The 16,721-nt window shown below is 42.9% G+C and overlaps 1 protein-coding gene across 1 annotated transcript in view; it reads right to left on the bottom strand.

Annotated features, from left to right (window-relative positions):
* The window catches only part of LOC122568276 (protein MLP1-like), a 64,764-nt gene that overhangs the window by 36,084 nt on the left and 11,959 nt on the right, over nt 1-16,721 (bottom strand). Inside the window, exon 2 of the mRNA XM_043727841.1 lies at nt 9,838-9,901. Within this exon, the coding sequence (XP_043583776.1) occupies nt 9,838-9,901 (64 nt within the window). The remainder of the gene's footprint in view (nt 1-9,837; nt 9,902-16,721) is intronic.

Below are 16,721 nucleotides of genomic sequence, written 5' to 3'. Positions count from 1 at the left end.
ATTTTTCGCCCTAGGATGTAAACCCACTTCATATACGACGCGATATATATCGCGCGTCTATGGGAAGCTGGCTGGACGAAGTACAGCGAGTTTGATTGGTTACTTCTGGTCGACTCGATATAATCGCGATAATCACGCGTATTGGAAAGTCTCATATCTGCCTACTAATAAGATTCTGTAGCAACGCGTAACGAACCTGGTGAACTAGAGAGGAGACTTTTGCCCCCGCATCGTTCCGATAGCCATCTCGTTATCTCTGCACAATACATTGAAAATAAATTCATATATTTTGTTCCGCTTAAACGTATATCGCATGAATTGCCATCGAATGCTTTAATCTTCGCTGCGTGCTATATCGATGTCGGTCCGGTCTCTCGAGGAGGACGAGTCGAGCGTGCAAAGGGTGAAAAGAGTGCCGCCGCTGATCCACGCAGAGAGCCAGATCGTATCGGGCTAGCTGTCTCTGCTCGGTGTGCTTACTCTGCGCTTACCACTCCGTCTAGCTCCGAGGTATTTGATATTGACTTGCTCGAGCCTCGACTCTGAACTCCCGGGCCGTTGTAGGGAGGAAGAGGAGGAGGACGTGGAGGAGAGAGAGGATGGAAGTCACCCCCTCCAGCCTTGGAGCGTTTAATTAAAAAGCTCTCTCTCTCTCTGTGGAGAAGGCTGGTTCCGTAGACTTGTAGCCGCGATATGTGCGCCCGATAGTCGACATCACACATGGGTGATACCGGAAGCTCCGCTACCGAGCTAAGTACACACTGGCCAGCCCTCACAAAGGAAATGGAATCCTTCGCTTTCCGGATGAAATTAACTCGAAACTTTCGACCAACCAACCGGTCCGCTCTGATTATTTTAACCTGGTTCACGGAAATTCAAGGATCACTATGTATACGTATATTGGTATATGTATCGAAATGAAGAAACTATAAAGGTAGGTACAAGGATCTCTGTGATCGCAGATGGTGAAATTTTTCTTGGTAAAAGGTTAGACCAAGGGGTTTTGTACAGCGCGTTCGAGTCGGTACATCGGATTAATCATCAATATCATCTGCCATTTAGCCGAGTGAAAACTATTGATGTAATTAAAGAAAAATCCAATCTCAATAGTACAGTAATTTTGAAATAAAGGATTTACAGTTGAAAGCGTCGAACAAAAGCTTGGTTAAGTCTTAGCGAATGTTTATCACGGGATTCTTAATGCGGTCGGCTATCTGCGTACGCTTCTTTTCCTGATCGGTTTTAATTGCCAATCGACGCACCACGATTAACAGGAATAACGGCACCGCGGAAATTGCTCCTTCTAGCCGTGTATGTCGCGTGCAATCGAGGATGAGAACCTGTGAGAGCCAGCGTGTCTCCTGATAATCGTGATTCACGTACACACTCACCAACTATGCGAGCGTAATGTCGCCTCGGTTGCACGCGAATCTCGCCTTAACGATTTCCCCGCGGAAAATCATTTCACCACGCGTGAAGAAATGCCGTCCCGGAACTTGCTGCCAGTTTCCAATCATGCTCGGCGAACGTGCGGATTTAATCCATTCTGTTATCCGTACTTCTGCCGTGCATCACACTTACACGCTCTAACTATTTGGAACTGTAACATATATTGGAACGTGTAGATTTCAGCGTCCGATGGCACGATCAAACGTTTATTACGTTTGCCGATACGAAGATATTAAAAAGAAATTCGTAATGTTTCGTAGTCGACGAGAAAGAACAAACAAAACTATTGAGATATGTATAATTTTGTGTGCTAGACTAGATTAGGCGCGTAGTAGTGACACACGTATGTGAATATGAATGTGTGGAAGTATGTGTGTGCGCGGCGTCTCGAAAAACAGATGAATGTAACTGTTCCGTTGGCAGTGTGTTATGGAAGATGAAGAGACAAAGAGAGTGGTGAGACGCGTGCAAATGTATATCGACGAAGATCCAGGGGATCGTTTATTAAATAAATCTAAAATTATTTTAATATGAATTCTAAGAGTAACCTTAGTGTTCCTTTACTTTTATTTCGGCGATTCAGATTCACAATTCTCAACAGAAAAAAAAGACGAATGTCTTGCTTAAACATGGAAACGGCGAAGAATTTCTGAGATCATTAAAATTTAGAACATGTAAATTTTGTGAGGTAAGGAGGGAAGAAAATCGTGGATGGCGTCGCGTGCGCAGTCGCGTTAACCCGCGTCTCCTAGCGTGTTCGTGAAGCTAAATGATACACGATGGCGAAACGACGCGAAACAACGCGAGGCTTTCCATCTGTTTCGCCCGTTCCCGCGGCGTACGCGCTCTCCGCCGAGAGAGTACGACGAACCTGGTGTAACTGATGAAATTTAGGAATGAATTATTCATTTAATCGCTCCACGGACAATTTACCTCGCGAACGCTCGCGTCCGCCGTCCGGGCGAGAATCGGTTTGAGAAACGCGGCGAGTTTCTTCGTTCAACCGTCGTGAAACTGTGCCCGCGACGAGTTTTTCCTTCCTATCGTTGCTTCGTATCTCAGTTTTAGCAATTTGAATATTGACGTATTTAGATTTAATTACACGTAGGTTATATTCTATCCGAAATTTGGAGGAATTTTATTCGTTTCTAATGAATTGCTTATAACAAATTGAATATATTTGTATAATTTTCCGTATTAGAATCAGTGTTTTACAATTAAAATTCTTAGGGTAAAAACGAGGGAATTGTTGCTCCTGACAAATTGCTTATTCTTGCTCGCATGTATGTTATACTTCCGTATCGCGATGAATGTAAGGAATGTGGTAATTCTTTCTGCGTTCTTTCCTGCAAGATTTACCAGGAACAATTTTTGTTACGCAATCGTAAAATCTTAACTGCGTAACTGTATGTTAAACCTTGTATATTCAGATACCCGATAAAGACATTACATCAATAAAAATTATAATTTCCTCAACTCTCAACTCTTCCATCTGATTAATTAATCTTTCAAGAGCTATTTGTGCATCTAGTCTTCTATTAAATTATACAAGTAATTGTATTCTTTAAATTACCAAGAATTTGTTCAAGAAGCGTACGTCAAATACCCGGGGCAATTAAGTTCGCAGAAGTAAATGATACGGTGTAATGATTCGACTGAAATCACGTTTCAATTATCTCTGATTAGAGAAACCGGCGTAAATCTACGTAGGACGCGGAAGAAAGAAGAGAAAGAAAAAAAGAACACGTGCGGGCACGTGTACGCAACGCGTGCATGTGCAACGAGGATCGCAGACGACCAGAACGGCCGGGTCACGCGATGGGAGAAACGTTTTTTCCGTAAATGGGAACCAGACCGACGTGTTACTGCCACTCTAAGGCTCCTGTTCTAATCAGACCGTGGTTTTATTGCAACTTTGCAGAGTATTTCGAATTTCACGAGCCGTTTGCTCCGTGATGCTAAGGTAAACTTTGGAAAAACACTGTTGTAACTCGTTTCTCTTGCGAATTTGTGACGGATCCGCGGTCGTGATCCTCCTTTAATTACTAATTACACGTATCACGGCACCGTGGTTATGTAGCGGCTTCGAAAAATCACATGGTCATCTATCACGTGGCGATGTAGCACCTGAAGTAACCAGGTGTTTCATGGAATTTGATTCGAAGAGTAAGCTGAGCGATATTGTACGGTGGAAGGAGCATATAGGATATTTTTGATTTTTTTCCACAAATTGTGAAAGTACAATCTAGAAAGAAAAGTCGTTGCTCTTTTCTTAAGAGAATCGCTTGTTGATAGCAACATCCAGCGGAGGCTCGTTGTACATCCGGAATCGGGGGCCACATCTCTGGGAAACGGAAATCCGAGGCGAGAGAGGAGGCAGGCAAGAAAATAAATCGCAATGATCTCCGTACCGTGGCGGCCTCTATGCTTGTAATTGGCTCCGTGAGAGAGCGCGTCCGCGGCGATGATTGTCGCCAACCCGTCGATATACATCGCATGAAAGACACGGACGAGCACGCGCGCAAGTTGCACTCGCTGCTACTAAAAGGACCCCAAACGAGAAACAGAGAGGGCAGGTTTAAAAACGTGCGCCAGTCGAGGCGAAGATATCGCTGACAAGCGACCACCGGGAACCCTCGCGTGCAACTACGTTTCTTCTTCTCTCGATTCTGCTTCTGCACCCTTGCTACGCTCGGTTTCCATCTTCAAAAGGACCATCGGGAACCGATACCTTCTTCTTCTTCTTCTTTCCCGGTACACGCGCTCTTTGGCACGAATCCAAGTCGTCACCGCTAATTTGGTGCCGATACGGACACTCCATGCCTTCTTAGTTCAGCATTCGTGGAAACGTAGCGTAACGACATAAAGTTCTTGTTACTGTCGTTGATTTTCTCATCGATTACAGATCGAGCAATTACTCTTTCGAATAAATCGAAGCATCGTAACCAGACCATCGTTAAACGAATATTAATCGAATCGTACATGTCAACGTTCCAATTTAAAGCTTGCCAAGTGCTCCAAATAAAATCTAACTTCATCGAAGTTTAGATCGCATTTTCGAGCAAGCCTGTCTCTTGCGACACGTCTCACTCGCTTTCCCTTTTACCGCAGGTCTCGCGAAAATCTCACGAGGAAAGCCGACAGGGGAAGAGGAAAAAGGTAATGTAGCGAGTTGCACGTGCGAGTAGGAGCACCGTGAACACGGTGAAATTTCAATCGAGGCGAGCGGTTACACGGCTACGGGACGGCATGAGACACCTTTTTCACCTCGTCAGCATCGGTGCCATGTACGTAGCGGATGTCGGCGTCGACTTCGGCCAGCGGTACGGGCTGCGGTGTCGCCAAGACGCATTGCGCGTCGCGCTATCGGCAAAAAGGCCGGCTTTCCAATTGAATTTATTCTCCTAACGAGTGTAGATTCCGTCGCGCCGACTATGGCCGGGACAAATGGCGCGCATCGAGCCGCGCCGCGACGTGTAGCCGGAACCAGAGAATTCCGTTACGGAGTGGAAAGCCTAGGGAATTGCCAGTGACAACGTTACGAGCTGAGCAGGATCGAAAGGACTGAGGAGACCGATTCAATTTGCGTTCGTTCCTGTTCAGCTGGAATTGGACATCGGTCGCATCTGATTCTCCCTGGTCTGCGCTTGTGTTCATTGGGCTTTGGCATTGTCAGGATTTGTGCTCTCGCGATTTCAGAACGATCGAACAATCGCTTTAAATTTATTCTTCCTTTTCGTATCGCCAGATATTTCTCTCAAACCTTTGGCAATTTACATCTGCATAGTACTTTTTCCTGGGACCGATTCGTGTCATCGAGATTTAATACTTTGACTGCCACTGTTTCCACTGTGATGCCACGGTGATCATTGGTGACCGGGGCGCTTGAACTTCTTACAATTGTAAAAATTTCATGAAAATTGACAGTTAGGGCATTTTGAATACAACAAATAAATAGAAGATACTTTGAAGTAAAAAGTGCCCCATTGAACAATTAAACATTTTTATTAGAACATCAATAAAAAAAAAATAAGAACAAATCTTGCATCTAAAAGTGTACAGTGTTCGCATCCATATCTTTGAGGGGTAATCTACGAATAATATTATAAACACACCTTAGAAAATAATCGTAGATGCTGCTTTATAATCATATAATTGAAGTTAAAGGCGTGAACCTTACTGTTATATACAGAATGAGCAAATACTATTTACTAATGCCTTCTACAAGTTTCAATAATATATTCTGGACGTTTTGCTTGCGACAAAATAACGAATGCGAATGGTTTGTTGAAATAAACGAAGCCTTGTTACAATATGTCGCTGTCAACTGTTACCAAAGCGCCACGATGGTCACGCGTGACCACCAACAAGATAAACGATCCATTGGGGAAGAATGTTGTCTTACATCATCAATTTATTATTATTTTGCCATTATATGCTTTGAATAATAAAAATACTCCCGTGGCGTCCCCAGCGAAACATGTGATTTCGGTGTGGCAGTCAAAGTGTTAACCGCGCATCATATAACACTCATAGATTATATCGTCAGAATTATACATCTGACTCTGTGCCAGTAAATGTTCCAGATAACTAAATGTCCAGTATATCGTACCTTCGTAACCTAAGGAGGACGTGGTCAAAAGTTTAGAAGAATCGGATCGAAAAACAGAGAAGAAGCGAGACCACGCGTGTCCGGTTGCGCGATCCCGCGATTCACCGTATTCATTGCATCGTTTGCCGAGTCGCAGAGAAAGAGCTGCATTACGTATGGCGATTGCGTCAGGGTGATATCGTCATCGGACAGGGCGAACACGACTTTAGCCTTCTCGGCCGGGGACACGAGCGAAGAGAGCAGAGGTGCGTGTCCCGACACGGCTTGCCCATTAGGTGGACCCGCCGCGCCATCAGATTAGATTCCGTTTCGTTCGCCGTTCGTCCGCAACAATGCGGGTGAACCGCGATGCATCGCCGGAACGGCGACGTTCCGGCTAACACGCTTCCTGGATTCGTGAATCCACGACGTAACTGGCCCGGTTGGGACACGCATCTTCTTGCTCCTGAACTTCCTTTCTCCAGCGTTTTGGTACTAGAAAATACGTTCGTCCTTTTTTGTTTTATTGTTGGATGCTGGTAGAGCTTGTTCTTTTACGTATGATGGAACGTAGAGGCAATTGGTATCGCTATTTTTATGATCTGGATCACGTTCGTTTATCCTTCTCTTCGATCTTTGGCCGATGGAAAATCTCGTCGACATCAAACCGACGGAATTGTTATAATCGTAATACGTAATTGTAAATTGGCGTTGAATTCTTCTAAATGGAAGCCATCTATGGGCAAAGTGCAACATTTTCCCTTTCTATTTCTTTCTGCGCTCCAGACGTTTCCTCGTTTCCCGCCATAAATATTGATTACGTGTTGTTACCACAAGGATTGCGATTCCAAGCTTGCACTTCTGGCTGATATAGACATTAAGGAAACTTGTTTCCAGCAATGTGTTACTGGTCTTCACCAAGTTTGTTTTGATCGGCCAAATACGCTAAACATCCGTATTAATGATATAATGAACGCAAATAAGGCAGTTGAGTAATTAAGTATAATGGGGATTTAGCTTCCAGCGACCTTGGACTGCTAACTTATTTCCGACAAAAATATAAACGTCCATTTTGATCAGTTGCTATTGTCACAACGACAAAAACAACGATAAAACATCGTGACTGTTGAGGTTATTAGATGTATAATGAGAGAGACGCGTGGATAAATTATAAGGTAGAAAAATATATTTGAAATACGGAAGTGAAAAGTGCAAAAAATTGAAATAATAATATGAGCTGGTCCAGATCCGCACGCTAGCAGTGCTACTCTATAACTGAAAAACCCCGAAGCCAACGTCGCCTGTCGACTGTTTATGGTCTGCCTTCGTGGCAGTCTTTTGTCTGTACGCTGTCGATGGCTTCGGTGCTTTAGAAAGCTAAAAAGACCAGATGTAGAGTTTTCTTAAAAGCGGTGACCTTCAACAGTGACCAATCTAAAATAATACAGCGTGTAAAACCTGATATATTTCAAGTCGTACCATCTTCGATTCCAATGTACAGTTCGAGCTATTTATTCTACTGCTCAAACTGAAAAACCACCCATCACCTTTACGACAATTTTTCCTAACCGTAAACTGATAAACACCGATCAGTTCCCACCATAATTACTTTCCTTAACACTTTTGCTATTCACCACTGCACCTCACACGTACCGCGTAACCGGCAAAGTATCGCGAAGCATAAAGCACATCGAATCGCGTCGCTAATAGAGTGCACTGATAAACGACACGAATATCGTTGCGGATATCGCGTGTATCGTCGGTGTTAAAAGCTGTGATGCGGCGCTGTTTTCTACCAATGGGTCGGGCTACGAGCTACGACAAAAGTGGAAACGAGCCGATACGAGACGAAGCGAACGAAGCGGAAGCGAGGCGAGAATCGTGCGCTTCTCGTGGCTCGTGGCTCGATAAGAAAGCTTCGAGAAAGCATCAACTGGCCGACAAAAGCCTAGCCGGCGATAAGATTAAGCGCGCTCCGGGGCAAAAGAGCATCTTTTAGCCGAGCAACTTTGCGGACCGACCTCGAAAGCCCGATTACGTAATCAGGAACGATCGATCGCGCCGGGGACCGTTTCTCCTTTCGTCCAACCGCCTTCGAACACGAGTAACAGGACCATGATTTTCCATTTCGAGGCATCGACAGTATAATTCTGATTTCGGAGATGTCTTTTTTACATAATAAATTACTTATTGTCGGGATGTTGAGGAGATTGTGAAAGCGATAGAATCGAACACGGCCATTGACGCGTGAAATAATAAAAATTCTAAAAGTTTCGAAGCTTCCGTCGTCGTTTGATATCTTCGTTTGAATCATTATCGTAGATTATGTAACGTGGAAGTAACGAGTCGTCAGAGTAGTTCCTATTTCAACAATAATATACACAAGCTTAGTCACATAAATAACGAAATAAGGAAATAACGAACAGAAGAACAAACTTTCCAACCAGTGTCAAAGGATGAGGCACGGTCTCTTTAAATAACCAACAGCAATCTCTGTGCCATTCATGTCGTTGCTTAAAACGAATTCTACGAAATGGTAGTAATAATTCCTACGAAATTAACCAATCCATCTTGGCCTGTATAATTAACGTCCTTTCTATACTTGTCCTTTGCCATTAACCAACGTAAATCGTGCAAGAACATCGCAAACGTAATCGTGTAATAGGAAGGTATCGCGCAGGCGAACGATTTTCCCGTGATTCTCGTCCTCTCCGTTAGTTAGAAAGTCCAGTGAATTATCGAGCATCCAGAGGCGTGTCCCGATGGAAATTTATTCGACGGCTTCTAACGTGCACAGGACTGCGGCTCCGGCATTAATGTATCTGCCGTGAAATCGGTGTCCTCGGAATCGCGCGACACGCACTCCATGTTGTTGCGACTTTTTTTCGATTCGGCATACCGGTTAGGGGACACGAGATGCGGTTTCTCGTGGGCTATCGGCATCGGTCGGCGCTGATCTTTGACGGTGTGACCGGACGCGATCACGCGCGCGTCTCCTCCGAGAAAAACTCTAATTACGAGGCTCTCGCTCGGTCCGCTGGCAAATGTCGCGGATACCTGAGAAGGCTGCGTAATACCTGTCTGTCGCGAAATCGAATGTCAATCGATTCCCGAGGAGATTTCAAGGGGGAGATTGGTAGACTCGTTGAGATTCGTGTGAACGGTTCTCTCAGAAAGAAAACGGGAAATTTTGGGTCTAGGACCTAGTATACCTAAGTGATACCATATAATTTGTTTCGAATTTTTTTGAAAATGGAAAGATTGTTAGATTTTTAATATCTATACTTTGGACAATGTATACTAAGCGATTCATCGAGCAATTTAAATATCTTCGAATTCTAGATTTCGCACAAAAAGTACTCGAGAATTCTCGGAAAGTCATAAACGAATCGTAATCGCTCGAAGTTGGATAGAAGTTTCTCTCACAAGTTTCTCGAACGCGACATTCAAGTTCCCTTCGCTTGTACACACGTTAAACGCACGGAACGTCTCGATAAAGATCTCGCGCAGCGTCCAAGCGAAAGGGTACGATCATTAAAAAAATCTAATTAGCATCGCGACTCGACGACACTCGTATTACATTATTGCGGACAACACTGCCATGTTATCAAAGCGTTTTAACCCAACAAGCACCTTGAGAACAGCGACAACGAGCAAGCAAACTTCCGAGGAAAAAATAAAAGAGTGAGAAGCACGTCAAGCATATGATCAGACGCGTATAATCGCACAAGATTCCGTAAAAAGGAAAAGTCAAGTTCCACGATTATCGATAAAATCGATCAAGACTAGCCACTTACCTTGCCACCGTCCACCATCTCGCCCTCTCCCTGTCGCCGATTCGTCGAACCTCTCTCCATCGTCCTGAAACATAGTAAAAGCGTAAACAGACTATTTTCCCTCGTTATCACATCGTTGTAACATCGAACGATTCGCAGCCGAATACGTTTTATGATTAACTGGATTTTCCCGAATTTTTCGATTTCGCTCCAACTTTCAATTTTCAGTTTAACTAATCGTAAACTGTGAAATAATAAACAATGTGAATTTTAATCAATAACAGCGATCGCGTTAATCTGTCCATTTTCTGATCTATAGGGTGGGTCAGCCTGACTTTTGGACAGTCCGCAGGGCTTTCCTCGTGTCTCGTCCTTCTTTTCTCTGTCGTCTGAGAACGAAGTCGTTCACGAAGAAGAACGAACGACGTTGTTTCTTTTTTCCACGTCATCCAAGGTGGATGAAGGCGGACGCAGAGGAACTCGGTAATAAAGTCGCGTCTCGTTACGCGATGATACGGCTAGCTGACGGGCAGGGCGCCGTGCAATTACCAAGTTGCATAATTGCGCGCCATGGCAACAGAGTGAAAAAGTATATCAGCCCGTGCCTGGTTCCCCGTAATATTACTTTATTAGCGAAATGGGATAATGCCACGGTGTGTGACAAATTGGGAGCAACGCACGCTCGCGCACCAGGCGACGGCCGGAAAAGCTATGAATATTCATGCAGGCAGTTGAGAGGAGAGAGGAGTTGGCACGATGGGACCGCTAGAAGCGCGAGCAACGTCGACCAAGCGGCACCCTATGTTCGCGCGTCTTTTCCAACGTCGATGATGGCGACTATGCATCGCGGTTCCTTCGTCGATATGCAGCTCCGAGGGAGTTGCGATTGTGTGATTATCATCTGATTGTAAGTAGCAGTGGCAGCAGCTTCGTATCAATGTTTCTTTATTGGAGAGATAGTTATTTTAGCTATATTTAAGGGAAAAGGAAGAGAGAGAAGGGAAGATAGATGTAGCATGAAATAATGACGTTGATTAATAACGTGGCAACCAGATGACATAATACGCGTTAAAGATCGCAAGGTAGATCGATGTATATACTAAGTATATTTATTATCATTTTTCACTCGTTAAAGGCACTTGAGACATACAAAACTTTGATTTCTAGTTGCTTCTACGATGGCGTTGTATATGTTTCTGTCGTTATTATTGATAATTGATATTTTCCAGTACCGTTCTTCGTGTAAAGTGACACTAAGGATTATTAGATTGTTACGTATCGATGTCACTGACGTTCAGTGTTAAAAAAAAAAAAAAAAAAGAAGACGTGTAAATGTAAACTCTCATAAACTGAATCTGGATGAGAAGTATGTTTGATATCAAGTGCAATTATGTTGTTCTTCTTGGATGAAATTTTATCGATAAAAAAGGTAGCACTTGTCGAGGTACGGATGATGAATGGGTGTATGTTTGCCAGTAGTATGCCTGGTTTTTACTTAATGCAATTACATAGAATGAGTTCACATAACGAGGATGTTCAACGTACGTATACCTTTCATCGTCGATGGAATTTTATAGAAAAAGAAGAAACTTCGCACTTGTAAAGAGTTATAAATAACCGTGCATATGCTCGCCAGTAATTAGTTAAACAGAATAAATGTGCGCACGAGGAATTTTTAACCTGCACGCCGTTCAGAAAACCAGACGCAATTCCTGTGAGATGTATAATTATCAATGGTACTTTATTTTTATTACACTCTTAGTATGTTTCATGGTATATAAAGCCCTGCATTTGCATTAGAAATTCGCAATATAATAATAATAATTGATAGCTAATAAATTTTACTGCTACCCATTTATGTTCCTTATTATTTCTACCATAATTGAAGCAAATTAAAATATGCTGGTTTAATAAAATACGCTCTGTCAACGCAATTTTTCATTCCTATTTTCACCATAATTTGCATAAATAGTAACGTCTTAACAAAATCAACATTTTCCAATAATTGGTGCAGGTACGTTATACAAAGTATTTGCACATACTCTTACTTACCAATCAGGCCAATTTTCTATCAGGTTCTATACATTTCATTTCCATAACATTACATTCTTCTAGTTATACGAAAGTACTATTAACTGTAAATGATACGACATTTAATATAACTGAACCTATTTAACTAGTATGTAAATGCTGTAACAAATACAGTCATTATAAGTATTTATGTAAGTACACAAATATCGAGCCGTTTCGAGGCAACCGTGAGTCCAAGGAGGACACCATAAAGAAAGAGTACCGTTCTTCTCGCGGTCACAGCACGCCGGTAACAAAAGACGCGTAAAACGACGCGGCCCAGAGATCACGTGGATGCCATGCCGTGGGCCAATTTATTAACGTTAATAATAAAGCTGATTAAAGCTTTTTATTCCACGCTTGTCACGCGTCTCGTTCCTTCCCCTTCCCTCGCGATCGTTGCAACGTTCTTAATTAAAGTAATAAGCTAGGTCAAAGAATTTACCGTGAATCATTACACGCGGTGCACTATGATTACACGTCCCCTCCCCGACTCCTGTGGACGTCGTTATAATCGCGTGAAAAAAAGTATATCTTCAGTGTCTTGCTTCGGTAATTATTTATTACAGGTCGCTATTCGCAAATCCTCGTGAGCATACACGTGCAGTCCTCTGCTAGTTATTTTCATCGTTCACCATGAAAACTCGCGTATCGAAGAGGATGAATATACAGAGGAAATGTTAATTCTGTGGTTATCGCGCGATCTGTACTAATAATGCGAACATTCGACGCCAACATGAAAATTGGCTTGTTGTTGTTGAGGATCAGGTATTAGGGAAATTGGAGATATTTCGAGCCTTATTACATTGTAACGCATAGATATTTTAATAATTCAATAAGTTGAGAAGTGTGGAATTATTTGACGTAGAAGTAGATAAAATTTGTCCCTTCAAGGTGGTCTTCCATTATCAGAGAACTTACAATTTTATCATCTGAAATTCACGTTTCGCGAACGAAGAAACGGAAGGACCAAGTTCGATCGTTGGATGTATCGGGTTGACAAGTAAGTGACTGCGGATTTTGTCATTATCACCTGTCATTAGGTGGTGATCTTCAACGATGGCAAATGGTAAGTTAGGTGGTAATGACAAATCCGCAGTCACTTTGTTGCCAACCCAATATATCGAAACATGATGGCACGTCCGGTAATTGATCCGGAAGCGAGGATCTGTGCACGTGTCATTGCCCGCGAATACAATTAAGCAATTATTTAACGCTTAATTATTCGACTGGCTGTTAATTTCGTACATTACGAAACGCATCGGGAAATCTTGTCTTGCGTTTCTTTCGTTGCTCGCGATAAACGTACGCGGCATCTGAACGAAACCACGGTTTCCTCGTTAGTTCCAGCGGGAAATTTGAATGAATTAGTTATTAACAAAGAAAATCCAGCTGTTTGAATCGCATGAAGTGACAGAACTCGCTTAATGCAGATTGAACGAAATGTGTTGACTGACTTTTTGCACGGCTGCCTTCGGAAATAGGCAATGTTTATTCACTTGCAATGGAATAGCGTATCTTTTATGGTTGGATAATAGTTGCATAGATAAGCGTGAGCGCGTAATTAATATGTTGCGTAAGAATTCAGTGCTATTAATAGAAGTGGTATTAATATAATAATAGGTTATTAGAGCGCGTACCGATCTATAGCACAGACTGAATTAATATAATCGAGCTTTTCGAACGCAGAGCCTATTGGATATGTAGGTCTGTAGGTAAATATGCAGGTGGTGAGTGGATTTTCTACTCGAATAATAGGTCAATTCATTATTTTTCTTATGAGCCGTTTTTCCATAAGGGTCAATTACACATATATCTGTTGAGAATTGTGGATCATCGTCGATGTACATTTGCACGCGCCTCAGCGCTCTCTTTGTCTCACCATCTTCCATACCACACTGCCAACGGAACAGCTACATTCATCTGTTTTTCGAGACGCTGCTCACACACATGCTTCCACACACTCATATTCGCATACGTGTGTCACTACTACACGGCCAATCTACTCTAGCACACAAAATTATACATATCTCAATAATATCATTATGACGTCTCGTCGAAAATTATGCGATTTTCGTTTGAGACACCGTGTGATAATTAATTTAAGATTAATTCATGCACAGGATATTTAATACACGGCCTGATGCGCGGCTGTAGCCGGTTGAGTTTACCTTAAACGTTCAAACTAATTCACCGCCGGCTCGTAGTATATTACAACATTACTTTGTACCGTAATACAAGTCGATGTTGCCCGATTAACATCCCAGATTACACAGGCAATGCTCCTTACGCCAATGAGCATATACTTAGGCGGTGAGAAACGATCGAGCCTGGAGAAGATAACGGCGACAACGTTCGCGACCATACTACGGTACCGATCGTCCACTGCTTTGTCCTCTTGCACCGTACCGACCAATATTCACCGATTTTGATATTTATATTCTGAATATCTAAGTATCTCATTTGATCGTCGAATTAGTTTGCTATTAACTTTTCTATTCGAAAGACACGAAACAAATGTTTGGAATTTTCTTTCGTGGCCGGAAAAGCGGACTCGGTGATAGACGTTGGAATCAATGAAAAAAAAAAAGAAATATTTTTTAGATTTTAATAACTTAATAATTCCTACTAGTATTATCGTTATTACAACGTTTCTCTGTCTCTGTAAAGAAACAACCTTTTTATAATTTCCACTTGTCGCCATAAATACACATATCTGTCCTCCGCTTCTAACCGAAGATTCCGCTAGAAAGATCATACGCGCGCGTGCAAGCTGTCGCCCAGGTTCTATCGTTTGACGCGTAATTAAAAGAATACTCGGTGGTGCCAGGCTTCGGCGAATATCCGTTAGTTTACGATCGAGTGGCGCTCAAGGGGCGCGATAAGTCCGCGCGGAAATGTCTACGCGCTAATATTACGATCGCAACAGTTATTCGGAGAATAGGAGTCACCCACGCCTCACCATTTTCCAAGTACTTTTTGTAAGCGTGTACAGGGATTACGCGTTTGCTTGGCCATAGAAACACTTGTCATACGGTGCCGTAGCTCGTCTCTGCTTGAATTTTGTCTTTTATTGCTGCGATATACACAGACGACACTGTACGTTCAGTTTAGTTGTAACGAAAGATAAAATCTCATAAGAATGCATTTTTATTTGATTTTTTGCGGTAGAGCAAGTTGCGCGTAGAATTTTTTTGCTGACTTAGATATTAGTTTCCGCCGTGTTTGTGTAGAACACGTCGAGTGGAGAAGTTATTATGAGTGATGGGGTATTTTCTTGGCAGGATATCGCGAGACACCGTAAATAAGAGATTGGCGCATGAGTTATTCGATTGAGTAGGCGTGGAATGTGTATAATATCGAATACTAGGCGAATAGGAACACATATTGATCGCGTCTTGTACACTTCGTTCAGAAAATTCTCAGCGAAGCTTTTTCCATTTTCCACATTTTTACAGGCCAACGTATCGATGAAAGAATCATAAGACCAGGTACGTGCCATTATTCGTATGTATACGTAGAGAAATACTCAAACGTGGAATTTATTTCAATCGCGGGATAACTTGAAGAATAATCAAAACCATGATCAAGTGATTTTTCCACAACTAGCCGTAAGTCATCCAAAAGCAACTCATCAACGCGCGATATTTTTCTCAGCAGAATCGACGCTGGTCAAATTCCAAAACACTGTTAGAGCTCTTTCACGTGAACCAGGCGTATTCGAGCGATGTGGCCGCCTACGGTCGCGGTTCCGCGCTGTCTCGCCCGTTAGACGTCGCGTCGGTCAGGATCGTTTAATTATTCGAGCCGGCGACGCGGAACCGGCGAATATTTCTCGTGGTCGCCTTTCCAAGCGGACGCGTGAACACAAGCAAGCGTGGGAGATGTTTGCGCGCACTCGATCGCGTAGATTAGACGTTGTACGAGCCGCCTCTACGTAGATAAGAAGCGCTGATAAGATCGTCAAGCGACGACTCGATCGTGTGGATCGTGGTTCGATCAATTAAGGAAATCACCGCTGGTGGCGCGCATGCAGAAGCGAACGCTCGCCTCGTATTTATGGCTCTGTCCACGGTGGCGGCCATAACCGTCAGTTTGTTTGTTAGAAAACAAGCCGCTGGCTTTCGCACATTGTACGCGCCGCGAGATAATCGGCCGCCCCGTCTCTCCGCCGCCTTGTTATTAATGCGTAATTGAATGTTGCGATTCATTACCCGGACGTTATATTTCAAGCCGGTTGACTCGACCAGGGCTCCACCCGGCTGACCGTCTCGTTTACCATCTGTCCACCGTTTTCTTCTCGATGGAAATGAGAAAGCGGTAATGAGGATTTATATTACAAAGTTACCACGGAGTTTGAGGTGGAAAAGAGACGGGGCAAATTTTTAAGAGGCTTCCGATAGACTCTTTATAATTTTTACGCTTAAGGAAATAACGTAGAAAATGAGGAAGGGATTGAGCCACGATGTAGAAGAATTAGGGTAATGAGTAGAATCTCATTAGTCAGGATTCAGCGAGGGATATAGGCGTACTGATAATGGAAATTTTTTTGCGATGGAAAAAATTTCTCATCGTGTTACATTATTACTGTAGAATCTCATTCGTTGGAAATAATGAAGCCTTTATTTAAATTCCACAGAAAATACAAAAGCCACTTGCTGTTAGTGGAATGAGCTTTTTCCATGTAGTAGCGTAGTCTTTATGAGATACTATTCCACGTTCCCATTGCATTCGGCTTCTTACTTCTTACCCGTTAACCAATAACGCTAACAGTCTTGAAAACTTTGCGTCGATACTTCGGGTTTCAATGCTTCAACTTTATCCTATCCTCAAAT

Source organism: Bombus pyrosoma, linkage group LG6 (genome assembly GCF_014825855.1).
Source record: "Bombus pyrosoma isolate SC7728 linkage group LG6, ASM1482585v1, whole genome shotgun sequence".
In the NCBI taxonomy this organism is placed as follows: Eukaryota; Metazoa; Arthropoda; class Insecta; order Hymenoptera; family Apidae; genus Bombus; species Bombus pyrosoma.
Note: the sequence above shows the minus strand (reverse complement) of the source record. Positions and strands in the feature narration are given on the sequence as shown.